General features: G+C 37.0%; 1 protein-coding gene across 1 annotated transcript in view; it reads left to right on the top strand.

Moving 5' to 3' along the window:
• Positions 1-13,066, top strand: part of TTC7B (tetratricopeptide repeat domain 7B) — a 136,459-nt gene that overhangs the window by 85,780 nt on the left and 37,613 nt on the right. Inside the window, exons 16-19 of the mRNA XM_014947063.1 lie at positions 1,992-2,108; positions 4,266-4,363; positions 7,718-7,882; positions 9,866-9,916. Of these exons, the coding sequence (XP_014802549.1) occupies positions 1,992-2,108; positions 4,266-4,363; positions 7,718-7,882; positions 9,866-9,916 (431 nt within the window). The remainder of the gene's footprint in view (positions 1-1,991; positions 2,109-4,265; positions 4,364-7,717; positions 7,883-9,865; positions 9,917-13,066) is intronic.

The raw sequence follows: 13,066 nt of genomic DNA on the forward strand, positions 1-13,066 counted from the left end.
CTGAATTTATGTTCTATAACTTTTCAAAGTGCTTTATGATCACAAATTATAAAAAACCTGAACTTCTATAGGCTCATCAAACTGTAAAAAGTACTCTCTTCTTTTCATACACTAAGAAGCAAACAGGATTGTATGAGCTAAATTCTTGTGATTCAGGGTTTGGGTTTTGATGCCCATGTTGTTTGTTTTGTGTGTGTGCATGTGTTAAAGGTAGAACAGAGGTAGTAGTGTGAGGGGAGGAGGATGTTATTTGTCATTTTTCCTTCTCTCTTGAGTAAAATGATGGACAGATCTGGACGTTTTTTCTTCCAGTGATATAGTCACAGTTAAACGAATGTCTAGAGAGAACCACTCTGCCAAATGAAATATGACTTTAAATTATCTATGTAGTTCCCTGTATATGCAAATCCAATTTACTGATAGGAAGAAAACTCTACTAGTGTAACTGATTCTTCACAAGGCATCAGGTGAGACTCCCTATGACCTGCTTCACCTTTACCACAGGTACTTATTCTCTTAAAATAACTCAGCGACCTGTGTTTCATTTCTTCCACAGTCCCACCAAAACACACATTGTACAATTAAGGTGCGATTAAGGTAGAGTGTGTTTCATTTTTAGGTTGACATGCTGGATAGTTTCCGCAAAGGACGTTCAGTGCAACACTAAAGCTTTAGCTGCTGTAACTTGCTGAGGCACTTGATGTCATTTCTTATTCTTGAGAAAGCCCTCTGGCAGTTTGCAGTTACTATTAGCAGCCTTGAAGTTTGTATTTGGGATAAGAAAGTTCTGAGCTTTCACACATGCCCACCTTCTACACCCTTCTCAGTCTTCCCACGCAAACCATATGACCAATCGTATAAATTTTTCACTCAAGATGATTAAAGTTGCACTGGAATAAAATGCCAAAATACACCTGGGTTTAAAAGCAGAAAGTAGGTTAACAGTTTTGTATGCATCCTCTCCTTCTCCTTTGTGCTCTTTAATCTTCCAATTTATTTAAAATTGCTCTTAAATTAGTAATTTTCCAGGGTATTATCTGTTCCCAGATGCTGTGACTCCTATACATGTGCATACCGGTTGACTGGCTCATTTATTGTCATATTGCATTTATATTCTTTAATTATCCAGGAAGGTGTCTAAGTCAATCTCTGTGGAGAACCTTCTACTGCTACATGGAATGTAAAAGCAATATGCAGTCGTCATCTTATGAGGCTACGTGCTTTGTTTGTCTTGCTGCCATTAGAAACATCATCTTTGAAATCAGAATTCATTTCTAGTGGCAAACATATTTGCTTCCATTATGAATAGTTTGCTGGATATTTGATGACTAATGTGCTTTTTATCGGGTTGTCACTTGTAAATGTTCAAAATTCCAGTCAACATCAATTTTAGTACCTGGTGATGGCAACATAATATAGATTGGGGCTGCATTTCTTGTTGACCTTAGCAATGCTGACTACCTCCCATTGGTCTGTCTGGGCTAGTGGTTTCTTTTCCAGTGTAACCCCTTTCATTTTCTACCCTGGAAGTTGATAGTATTGGGAAATAAGTTGCAGGAGTACTGAGTTGTTTTCTTTCGTGAGTTACATGTTATTAACAATCATCTAAGCCAGTTGATGGAAAATACTTACCTTTCTCATAAAAGTAGTAAAGATTTTCTTAATGAAGATGTCTCTCTTCTCTTCAACATAGGAAGTACTGGTTTTAGTGGTCACGCTAATTTCACTAAGCTTAACTTTTTAAAAAAAACCAAAACTTTAAAGATCCTGACATTTACTCTTTCTGTCCAGTTGAAAAGGTCATTTTGTAAAAGCACCGTTACTTTGACATTAGAAATTTGACTTTATTGTAATTACTTCATGAAACAATTATTTAAATTAACAACGTCTTTAAAGTTACGTTTTCTCCAGTTTGATGCAATGTTGGCTATCTCTAAAAAGGCTTTGCTTGAATTGGAATCTCTTTTCTTTTTTAATTTCCTTTTCACTAGATTGCTGTTTACAAAAGTCAAATTGGAGTCGCTGTGCAGAGGCCCCGATGAGGCACTCCTTACATGTAAACACATGCTCCAGATTTGGAAATCCTGCTATAATCTCACTAACCCAAGGTAAGATGCTAAAAAATTCTTGGCTGCTCAGCTCCTTGCCCAGTAGCCTTTCAGGGCAATACTAGGTCAGGAGTCCTGCTTTTACTGGTTCTGGTATTCCATATGAATAAACTTATCCCCTGGGATTCTGGAGACTGAAATGCAAAGATACCAGTTTATGGACACGTAGAAGCTGCCCACAGTTCTGTGAAGTGAGGCACACCAAAGCTCTGCAGTGACGAGGACTGACTACAGAGGTGGGGTAACTCTGCCTTTCTCCTTGATGGGGCTCAATGTACTGGTATCACCTTGACTTTTTTCTCTGTTCTGGGTTATAGAGCCTTATATATTGGCTAGTGGAGGGATTGATGTGGGGGAAATTTAGTTCAAGGACTTTCACTAAGTAAAATGAAGGAGGAGTAGATGTTAATTAAGACTATAGAAACATCAGAGGTCCCATGGATTAATATGATATTCTTGCAAAGTCAGCATGGCTTTTTTTAAAGGGAGGTCTTGCTTATCAACCTGTTTACATTCTTCAAAGGTATTAGCAAGCATTTGGATAAATTGATACAGTCCTATTTGGGTTTCCTTTAAGGAAAATGCTTCTATGGAGGTTTTTTGCCATGTATGTTTAGATAAGCTGCGAAATTAAACGGGAAGGTCACTTTGCTGGTACTATTCAACATATTTAACAAGTATCCGGAGAAGAGGACAAGCAGAATTTCCTGCTATGTGGTTGTTTGAAGGGTTGACAGTTTCTGGAGAAGAGATTCTGCAGCCGAAGAGCTTTGTACCAGGTGGCATCAGATACTTGTATAGCAGTGCGATGGACATTACCTGCTCAGTTTTTGCTCTTTGTTTGATCTCAGTTGGTTTTCCATCAGGTATATCAATGAGAAGCCTGAGGGACAGATACTGAGTTATAACTAAAGTAGAAATCAAGTGCATTTGTGTACAGGAGCAATCAGTGAAAACCACTGCTGTCCCAGGCACAAATACAGGTTGGGCAGAGAATGGCTGGAGAGCAGCCCTGAGGAGAAGGGCTTGGGGGTGTTGGTGGATGAAAGGCTCAGCATGAGCCAGCAATGTGCAATGGCAGCCCAGAAAGCCAACCGTATCCTGGGCTGCATTAAAAAAATCGTGGCCAGCAGGCTGCGGGAGAGGATTCTGCCCCTCTACTCGCTCTGGTGAGACCCCACCTGGAGTGCTGTGTCCAGCTCTGGAGTCCTCAGCACAAGAAGAATGTGGGCCTGTTGGAACGGATCCAGCAGATGGCCTATGAGGACAGGCTGAGGGAGTTGGGGTTGTGTAATGGTTATAAACTGGAAGAGGGAAGATTTAGATTAGATATTAGGAAGAAATTCTGGACTGTGAAAGTGTTGAGACACTGGCCCAGGTTGCCCAGAGAAGCTGTGGCTGCCCCCTCCCTGGAGGGGTTCAAGGCCAGGTTGGACGGGGCTTGGAGCAACCTGGTCTGGTGGGAGGTGTCCCTGCCCAGGGCAGGGGCTTGGAACTGGATGATCTTTAAGGTCCCTTCCAACCCAAACCATTCTATGATTCTAATATATATGTGTGTGTGTACTAAAACAAAAAAACCACAACACTGCCACCCACCCTCCCCTCCCCAAAAAAGGACAAATAAATAAAAAAAACAAAACTAACAAACCAAACCCCAAAACTCTAGAGATAAAAATGATGCCTTTTTATGTGAAATGTACTTATGGCATCTTTAAAACATCTTTACCTAAAATTAGCTGTCCTGAGTTTAGTGTTTCTCTTCAGCCTGGGAAAGTGTGGATTTTCAAACTTACATCTGCCATCTCGGCTCACTGTGAGAGCTGTACCTCATGTTATATAAAAGTTTGAGGTACAGTAAATCTTTTCTGTAAAGCTGTTCACTATGAATCAAATTAAAAGCCTGTATTCCCTTTGTGGTTGTATTAATTATGAAAACAGAATTGCTGAAGTAAACATGGATTTAGTTTTGCTCAGCTTAATTCTGGTTTAATGCAGCTGACAATGCACTGTGAGTGGTTAGTGGTGCTTGGTACTAAATTTGTTCACAGCAAGAACTTTTATAGTAAGAACCTTCGTGGGAGGAGGGCAGCGTGCAACTTGTATCTCAGTATATAATTTTATATTTTAATAGCTTACAATTTCTGTACTTCATTACAGTGATTCCGGACGTGGGAGCAGCCTGTTAGACAGAGCTATTGCTGATAGACGACAGCTTAATACAATTACATTGCCAGATTTCAGTGATCCTGAAACAGGTAAGAACTGCATTTGAACAATAAAATAGGTAAAATGGTCTGGCCGTAGCTAGATTCTGCGTTAGAGGGGGTTTTTTGTTCTATTTTGCAAAATGAAATCATATTTTCATTGTTGTCATGTAATTGGAGATAGACATTGTGCAATATAATATTTTCTTTTTTATTTCTGAAGTATTTGCTGACTATGTCCTCTGCAAATTAAAATATCTATAGTATGGATCTTGCTTAGTGGTATTTTCTTATGCAAGGGCTAAAAATTAGTATGCTGAATTAGCCTATTTGCCGAAGTCCTATGCTTTTTTGTCCATTTGGTATTTGCATGTTTTCTTTTTAAAAGGTAAATCAGAAAAAATTCAGAAAACTTTTAACCTCAAAAAAAACCTGAAGACATCATTGCTAACTAAATTAATTAAAATCTCTAATATATATATTAAAATATAGTTACATGGGTGGGTAACTTACTGTAGACATAGCTTTGATATAAGCAAAATTTATCTATTACAAATCATGTATACTGTGATATTTTAATATACATATCAAAAATTATGCTACTGTATAAAAACTAAGACTGTTACATGCCAGTAAATATTTGCAATATGTAATTTGCCTGTTTTAATATATTCAGTTATCACAATGCAAATTGATATGCCTTAAAAGTCATAGAACCAAAAAGCAGGTGAGCCACACATTCTGTGGAAATTGCAGAAGGAATGACTATGATGAGGCTGGTTCCAAAAACCTTTACAGCATGTTACTTGCATTCTAAATATTGAGAGTTTTCCGTTTCCTGGGTTTTATCTCAAAACTGTAGCACGCTTTTCCTGGCACCTTTCCGATGTGAAATTCTGCTTAATCCCACTTTGACACAAACAGTTTATGGGAAAGTTTGCCAGTCTGTGGATTAGAACACACTGACCCATAAATTAAGATACATTGAAATGTGTAATGTATCTCTTCGTTTAATAGCAAAATTGTGCAGTAGAGAAAAATCTAATGTAGTTATTTAACTTCTGAAAGTTACAGCTGGATTGAATGTTCACTCAGTTTTGAAATCATGTAAGTAAGTAGAAAGTAGTTTGTGCTTGCTGTAGTGGCAAATGGTTTTGAGTGCAAGGATCAGGTCTCTTGATTTCAAAGAATTGCAACACGATAGGGTCTGAAATTTGCTATAATTTATGTTGCTGTGGAATTTTCTCTTGACTTGCATTCATATAATTAAATGTATAGGATAACATATCATTCTATAGTGATCATTCTACATTTTAGTCTAGCTCATTGTTTAATTTTAAAGACACAACTAGATTTTAAAGGTTTCATACACATATATACATAATCATAGATATAGAAAATATATATTATGCCTTCAAAAAAATGCTTGTTGCCTGGAAAGTGGTGGGTAGTTGTGGGATTTGTTTGTTTCTTCTGTCGTGGGAACACAAAGTTCTTGATGTGCAGCTTTGGAGTATCCTATTTTATATATGCCACACTTGAGAGCATAAAGAATTGATACTTGCCCCATAAAGCTTGCCCCAGATTCAAATCCTGCAGCCAATATCTTGATTGGAAAACAGTATCTATACATAAATTCTGATTTTTATAGTTCATCTTTTTTTCTGAATCTCTACTGCCAAGGAGATCAAGATGGGAAATTAAAAATATGAGGTCCCTTTTTGATTATTTTTCTTATAAAAGGTAATTGTGGAAGATAGGTTGGGGGTGATGTCTTTTTTTGTTGTTTTTTGGGGGATTGGGGTTGGGTTTTGTTTGTTTGTTTGGGGTTTTTTAATTGTTAGTTTTAGAATTTAGAAAGAAGAAGCCTTGCTTTAATACCAATACTCAAATTCTGATAAGGGCTAGAGCTTTCTTATCTACTGTATCTATACAGTAGTATACATATAAAATCTCCACATCCAAGTTTTGTCCAAAATTCTTCATCCAGAAGATTATATAAAATTTTTGCAGAAATTCAAAGGTTATGGTACCATAAGCAAGCTTTTCATAGTGTCTGAGTGAGAAAACTTTAAGCAGACAGTCAAAAAAGCATTGTTCACAAAAGGCAGATGATAGAAACAGTAGATGGTTGAGATGTTAGACTTTTATAGGTTGAAAGAACTCATAAGCAAACTCAGTGTTTAGAAATGCAGAAGGAATTTGACATTTAAATAAGTAAACAAATGTTAAAATCGGAGTATGCAGGAAAAGTATTGCAGAAAATCCTCTTAGGACAGAAATGTTTGCTCCCCTCGTCTTTATACAGTATAATGCTACCATGTGTATGCATTTATGTGTGTGTATACACATGAATATTTGGAAAATTTCCTCTTCCTAACTTTGCTTGCCACCTGTGATGATGACCCCGTTGGCCTGACTAGTCTGAGTTTGGCCAATCTGAGCACCAAGAAATGAGAACTAAAATTCAAATCGGAAGTCATATGTACTTGCAATTTGAATTTTAAAATCCGTTTAAAAAATACATCTACCTTATAATGGGTGTAAAAGATTCCTTTTCTTACATGGATCAATTAAGCAGAAGTTGAAATCTGGGGGGGAAAAAAAGTCTTAAAAACCAGTTTTATGTAAAGCTTTTACCAGTCCCATAATCAGAAATGATTAAATTATTCAAGTTTAAATTTGTGTTAACTTTTGAAGTATAAAAAAGCGTGTTGTGGATTTCTAACAAGGCAAGATGTTAATTCTAATGCCCTGATCAATAACTGGGGCAAGTCTACTTGAAGTTTACCTTCTGTTTCTGTTTGCCCTGGGTCGTAAGCAACCCTATTTGTATATATTGATGAAGGAAATAAATAGGGTGGAAAAAAAAAAGTTTTTGATGAATCAATCACTGAAGTAAAATTTCACAGAACGGCAGGCACATTTCCTATCCAAAGATAGATGTGCACATGCAAATTACTTGAGACTCAGTTGTCTATTTTGGTTAAGGTAAGTTGCACTCATTCTTTTTAAAAACAGGTTATTCCATTTGTTGCATATTGGTTGCAGTTTATCATAGGAAGAAACAATAGTATCTGAGTTTTAAGCTTTGGCTTTATTTTCCCTTTAAATATATTTTACAAATTTATGCATTAGAACATAGGGAAAAAATCTTTAACTTGTTTTTTAAATCTAGTTTAGTATGGAGGGAGAGTACATATGAGTACAGGGTATTTATTTTTTTATGTTGCTTTCAGAAGAAGTGATATTTGTTTTATGTAGAAGCCATTTCCATCTTGCTGAATGGTGAAATAAATGTTTTGCATTTTTTGGCACCCGTGAGTCCATTAAACCCTGTTCTTGGATCTTTTTTCTTTCCCACCCCCCCCACACCCTTATCATTCTCTTTGTTTCGCTTTTTAGCCTCTGATACTTCCTCATCTTCTCTCTCAAGAACAGAATCTCCTCTCCAACTGTTTGTATCTTCTCATCTTCCTCATCCTCATCCTAAACCAGACATCTTTGTCTGGCCCCATGCAGCCTCTCCATGCAGTGACCAAGTTCCTGAGCCCTGTACACCTCCTCACTGTAAATTGGTTTTCTATTCCTGATGGGCGTGTTAGTTTTTGTTGTATTTTTCTGATAATCTTCAGAACTGATAAACTCTGTTTAAAGAGTTTAAGTTTCCACGGTGAAATCTGAGATTTTCCATCCGTGAAATCTGGCCTTTTAGATGTGCTTCACTAAGTACTGAATGGGTTTTAAGAGTTTCATCAGAATATACTGTTTTATTGGTCCCACAAGTGGTAAAGTTACAGATATAATACTCTGTTCTCATGATTGTTACAAAAAATGATAGGTGTTTGGTAAGAGAGGTTATCAGTCAAGACTGCTTTGTAGCATTTACTGCTGTAGATTGTTTCCATTGCTGGCATCTTCTGCCAAGAGACTCTCCTTTCCATGGAATTTCCTTCTTATCTCTAAATTTTTTTCCTGGCTTCACTTCAGAAAGCCTTAGCTAATTGCATCTGAAACCTTCCCAGAAAATTCACATGAAGGAAGAAATTGCCTAAATATCAGCGTATGTTTTCATACTGCAGGTAGGGCACCTTGGAAGGATTCAGAGGTACCAGAGCAGTGAAAAGCAGCATTATGCTGCTTCTGGTCAAGAGCTGATCTCTTCATTGAAATGATGCCAATTTAAACACGCTGTAGGATCAATCCCCATGTTGTTTGAATACAAACTGGAGAGTAACGCTGGCAGAGTAGTTCAGGTGGCAAGGTAAAATCAACATAATTTTCTGGCTATTTCTTTTTGATTCCTTTTTATTTCTCCTAAAATGACTTTCATTCATAGCATTATGCATAGTGCTGGTTTTCTTACTGCGCTTGCTGTAATCCAGTCTTAAGCAATTGATTTTTGACACCTAGCCTTTAAGTGATATCATGGCAAAGGTGTTAATTCTTAACAAAATGTAGGAAATAAATCTCTGAGTACTAGAAAAATTCACCTGTATTTCATAGCCTTATGCATAGTGCTGGTTTTCTCACTGCGCTTGCTATAATCCAGTCTTAAGCAATTGATTTTTGACACCTAGCCTTTAAGTGATATCATGTCAAAGGTGTTAATTCTTAACAAAATGTAGAAAATAAATCTCTGAGTACTAGAAAAATTCACCTGTAAAAATAGCTGACGTGAGACTGGAGTTTTGAAAACAGTAGCTCATATGTAAGCCCGTTACTGGAAATTAAGGAAAGCTCTTCCTTTAGACTCCAGGAAATCTGTGCCCTACAGAAGTTTAACTAGTTGAAGTTTGACTTTCTTCCTGAAGCATTTGAGTAGCTGATTGATTGCTGTTACAGGTTTGGGTGTCGTTGGGTTGAAGTCGCTCAGACCTACTCTATGAACAGCCCATCCCTGTTAGCATTAAGTTACTTGTTCGTGGCCGAGCTACAAGTTAAAAAGAACCCACTCAAGAGTGAAGGAAAACTGAAATAATGCAGAAGTCCAAGCATGGATTCCCTTATGTTAAGTTCAAGTTTTCCATTTCCAAGCTACTTATATCCTCAGGGAAAGGAGCTTCCACCATATGTATGAGAAGTAGTGGAACTATGAACAAAGCCCAGATATTGAAGTCCTTTGTACAGTGTAAATAATGAATGAAAGTTAAAGCACTCTATCTTGGAGTGAGTAGAAGTTTGACCAGATGCTTATAGCATGTTAGTGTAGTTACCAGGGCTGAAAATCTCATGTTCCATATTTTACTCAGCTCAGGTTTTTTTCTAGTGAAAGAAACAAAAGACAGTTCTATTATTGACTTGACGTCCAATTTTTGTTGAACAGGAATATGATTTTAGAGGTGTAGCGAAGGCTCTATGAAAATATTTATTGTAAACAGCAATCTTCTTTGTTATTTTTTTATCTTTTGAAATCTGGTGAACCTGATTTACAGTTTGAAGATTATCAGAAATCCTCTGGCTTTCTTGGAGTTCTTGGTTTATATATATATATAAAAATTATTTTTTTTCTCCTTACTTTGGATTTTAATTTGTGGTTTGATCTGTTCAAAGGCAATCCATCAGATGCTTACTTTCATGGTTTTTACTCCCTTTTTTCAGTTTGTAAGTAGTATTCACTGTGCAGCTCTATTAATTTCTCAAGGACTTAAATCACCTTTTCCTTTACCACAAGCCATACATGTTTTGTCCATCAGTAGTGGGAGTTAGACAATGTGTAGAGCAAGGCTGATGCTCTTTGCCCATTCAGTCACCCCAAGGGCTGTAATCTTACGAGATCTGAATGCACTCAACTAACACTTGCATTTAATAATTAAAGAGGCAGTATTCATTTCTAGAGGACTGCAAATAAAGGTATATTAAGAAGGTCTTGTGTAACAAAATGGCCAGCTGCCAATATCTTGTATTAGGGAAGATTTTATGCCACTGCTGTTCCTAAGGAGTGTGTTGGTCCCGAATCCAACATTATAGCTGCTGTCATGAGTCATAATAAACTACTGCTTTCTCTTGTGGTACAAATTTTGCTTGTAGAATAAGTCTCTTAAGAGTACACTTTAAAATAACAAAATTATCAAAACAAGCTAAATAAGAGAGAATGAAGAATATGAATCAATAAAAAGAAACTGATGCTTTAGCCAGGATATGAAATAATGTTCTTTTTCTCTAACCAGTTACATTCTAAAGCGGTATGGTTAGCCTTGAATAGTAAATTACAGGATTGTTTTCCATTTATTACTTTACTTTTTCATAGACTTTTGTGAGGTAGTACAGGAGACCAATTTGGTGGAGGAGAGAAGAGTAAGATGATACAGAAAGCAGTATGTTTGACAGTATCTAGGCAGGGAAAATCTTTTTCAAAGAGCTGAGAGGATGCTCTGTAAATGATGCTGTCCATACCTGACTGCTAATATCTCCATGCATAATTTTGTACCAAAAAGATAAGTCAGCTTTGTCATTTGTGAAAGCTGTCTCAGACAATTCATTTTAGAGGAAAAAATTGTTAATTTTGGCTAAAGCTGCCAATCTATCTTAGAAAAAGCATAACTTCGGTGATGAATTAGTCCTGCAGAAGGTACTGCCTCTTTGTATCATGTGATTGCTGTTTTTTAGCATGGAGTTCTCTGTGTGACACCACTAATGTTCTTCCTGCCAGCTTTTTGGGCATGTGAAGCTGAAAGTCGTGGGGTTGTTTTCCTCTTTTCTCCTGCATGAGCACTGCTGTTGAAGCATTTGTTTTCTTTAGGTAAATGTTGAAACACTGATTGAAAACGTGATGAACATGGAACTGCTTAGTAATATGCTCTGTTATGGTATAAAAAGAAATCCTGGTTTTGTCAGTTAGTAAATATGAATGTGTTTCATGAAGGATGACAATCCATTCTTTCCAAACCCATTTTCAGAAGGAAATTTTGATGAACACAGCAAAGGGATTTTGTTTTTCTCCAAGCCAGCAGGCCAGCCAGGTGCTGGTAGAGTCCATCTTAGTTCATGTCCATTAGGCTTCATTGTTAAGAATTTATTGGGAAATGACCAAGTAAAGAGCTGAAGAAGACGTGGCACACTTATTTACATAGGGTGACTTACACATGGTACTTAAAGATCAGTTTAATACAGACTGTCCTGTAATATTTATCTTAAGAAAAGCCTGAAGAGAATAAATGGAACACTTTGTTTTTCACAGAGGTCGGACTGTAGGTGTGACTTGGAAAAGAAAGGTTTCTGTGAGATAAGTTTCTTGGTTAAATTGCCTTTGTACCAGGCTGTTGGTAGGTTTTCTATTGGAGATGGAGTTGAAATATTGAGATACCCATAGGTTGTTGCAGACACTGTGTTAGTACAATGAGTAGAAACCATAAATTCTGGATAAATGTCATTACAGGAGACTTGAGTGGGAGTTTATACTTTTTTGGTTTAGAAACATTGTGTTGTGATTAAGACCTTCTGTCACGCTTTCCAGTGTGCAATATGATTGTGATTCCAGTTGCTAATCAATAAGTAATTTAAGTAGTGAATTCTAGACCTTGCACAGGCAGTCCCTGTTTCGCACTTGGCCTTTTTAGCATAAACAAGCTTCAGAACAAAACTAAGCAAATTAAAGTGAGTAGCCAGGATCCATTTTTGATGATATGTTACTTTTCCAGACCTCATGCTTTTATATTTCAAAATAAATGCTCTTTGCTGCTTGTAGTACTCTGAGGGAATTTATTCTTGATTCTTAAGTGTCACACTATGGCAGCACCTGGCTACAGAGGGTCTGTGAGGCCTCGGGCAGACTTTGACCCACTCTTTGCCCTCAGTTGCTCACAAACCACTATGTATCTTTACCCGTTGTAACTGAAATCACTGTATATTTTACGATTGTAATGTGACTCTGAAGATCTGAATTTGGGGACCCCTGGGTTAGGACAACGAACAAATAGTTCTAATAACAAAGGGTTGAATAAAATTTGGAGGAGGGCCAGAAAAAGCTTTTTAATACGCAGGATCTTTAAATGACTTCTAGTTGTCTGCAAAATGAAAGCTTGCTAATTGTGTTTTAACAGAAGGAGCCAGACATGAGTCAGGGGGCAGCTAATTGGGGCAATACTAAAAGAGCATTTAGGATTTTATGGGTTAGAGCTGTCAGCATGAGTGCAACGTGCCTGAAGATGCCTGATCGGGCAGTGTCAAAGACTACGGTTATTTAAAAAAAAAGGAAAGAAAAAAGGTAATAATAAAGATGTAAAAGTGTGATAAGATACAGTGGTTGTGCTGATTAGAAATGAAAAGGCTGTATCAGAGGACATACCTTCTCCTCTTGGAAACGGTATAGCCCTGTGCTTCATATCTCTCTCAATAGCCGCTGCAAGGAGGGTTTTTAAAGAAACAAAACCAAACAGAAAAGCCCAATTATTGATACTCTTGTGCTGTTTCACAACATCCTTAAGTTCTCTACATTTTAAGTAAGACTGAAGCATTAAGGATTCCAAAGGCAGGGATTTCCAAACAGCCCTGCAGAAGATTACACCAAGATTCTTTGTGTGCTGCTTAACATCAGTCTTCAAACTTAAACCCCAAGTATCCACTTATTTGGAATGTTGTTTAGAGGCAGCTTAAATTTAGTTGATTATGTTGAATAGTCTGCAGTCTGAGTTTCTAAAATAGTTAAGTTACTTTGTCCATGCTGAATTTTAGATTGTTAATATTCATTATTAATTTAGAATATGTTTCTATATCAGCTGTATAAATTTAGTGAATGATAGGACATACCTGTTT

The sequence above is a fragment of the Calidris pugnax genome, unplaced genomic scaffold, assembly GCF_001431845.1.
Source record: "Calidris pugnax isolate Ruff unplaced genomic scaffold, ASM143184v1 scaffold127, whole genome shotgun sequence".
Taxonomy (NCBI): domain Eukaryota; kingdom Metazoa; phylum Chordata; class Aves; order Charadriiformes; family Scolopacidae; genus Calidris; species Calidris pugnax.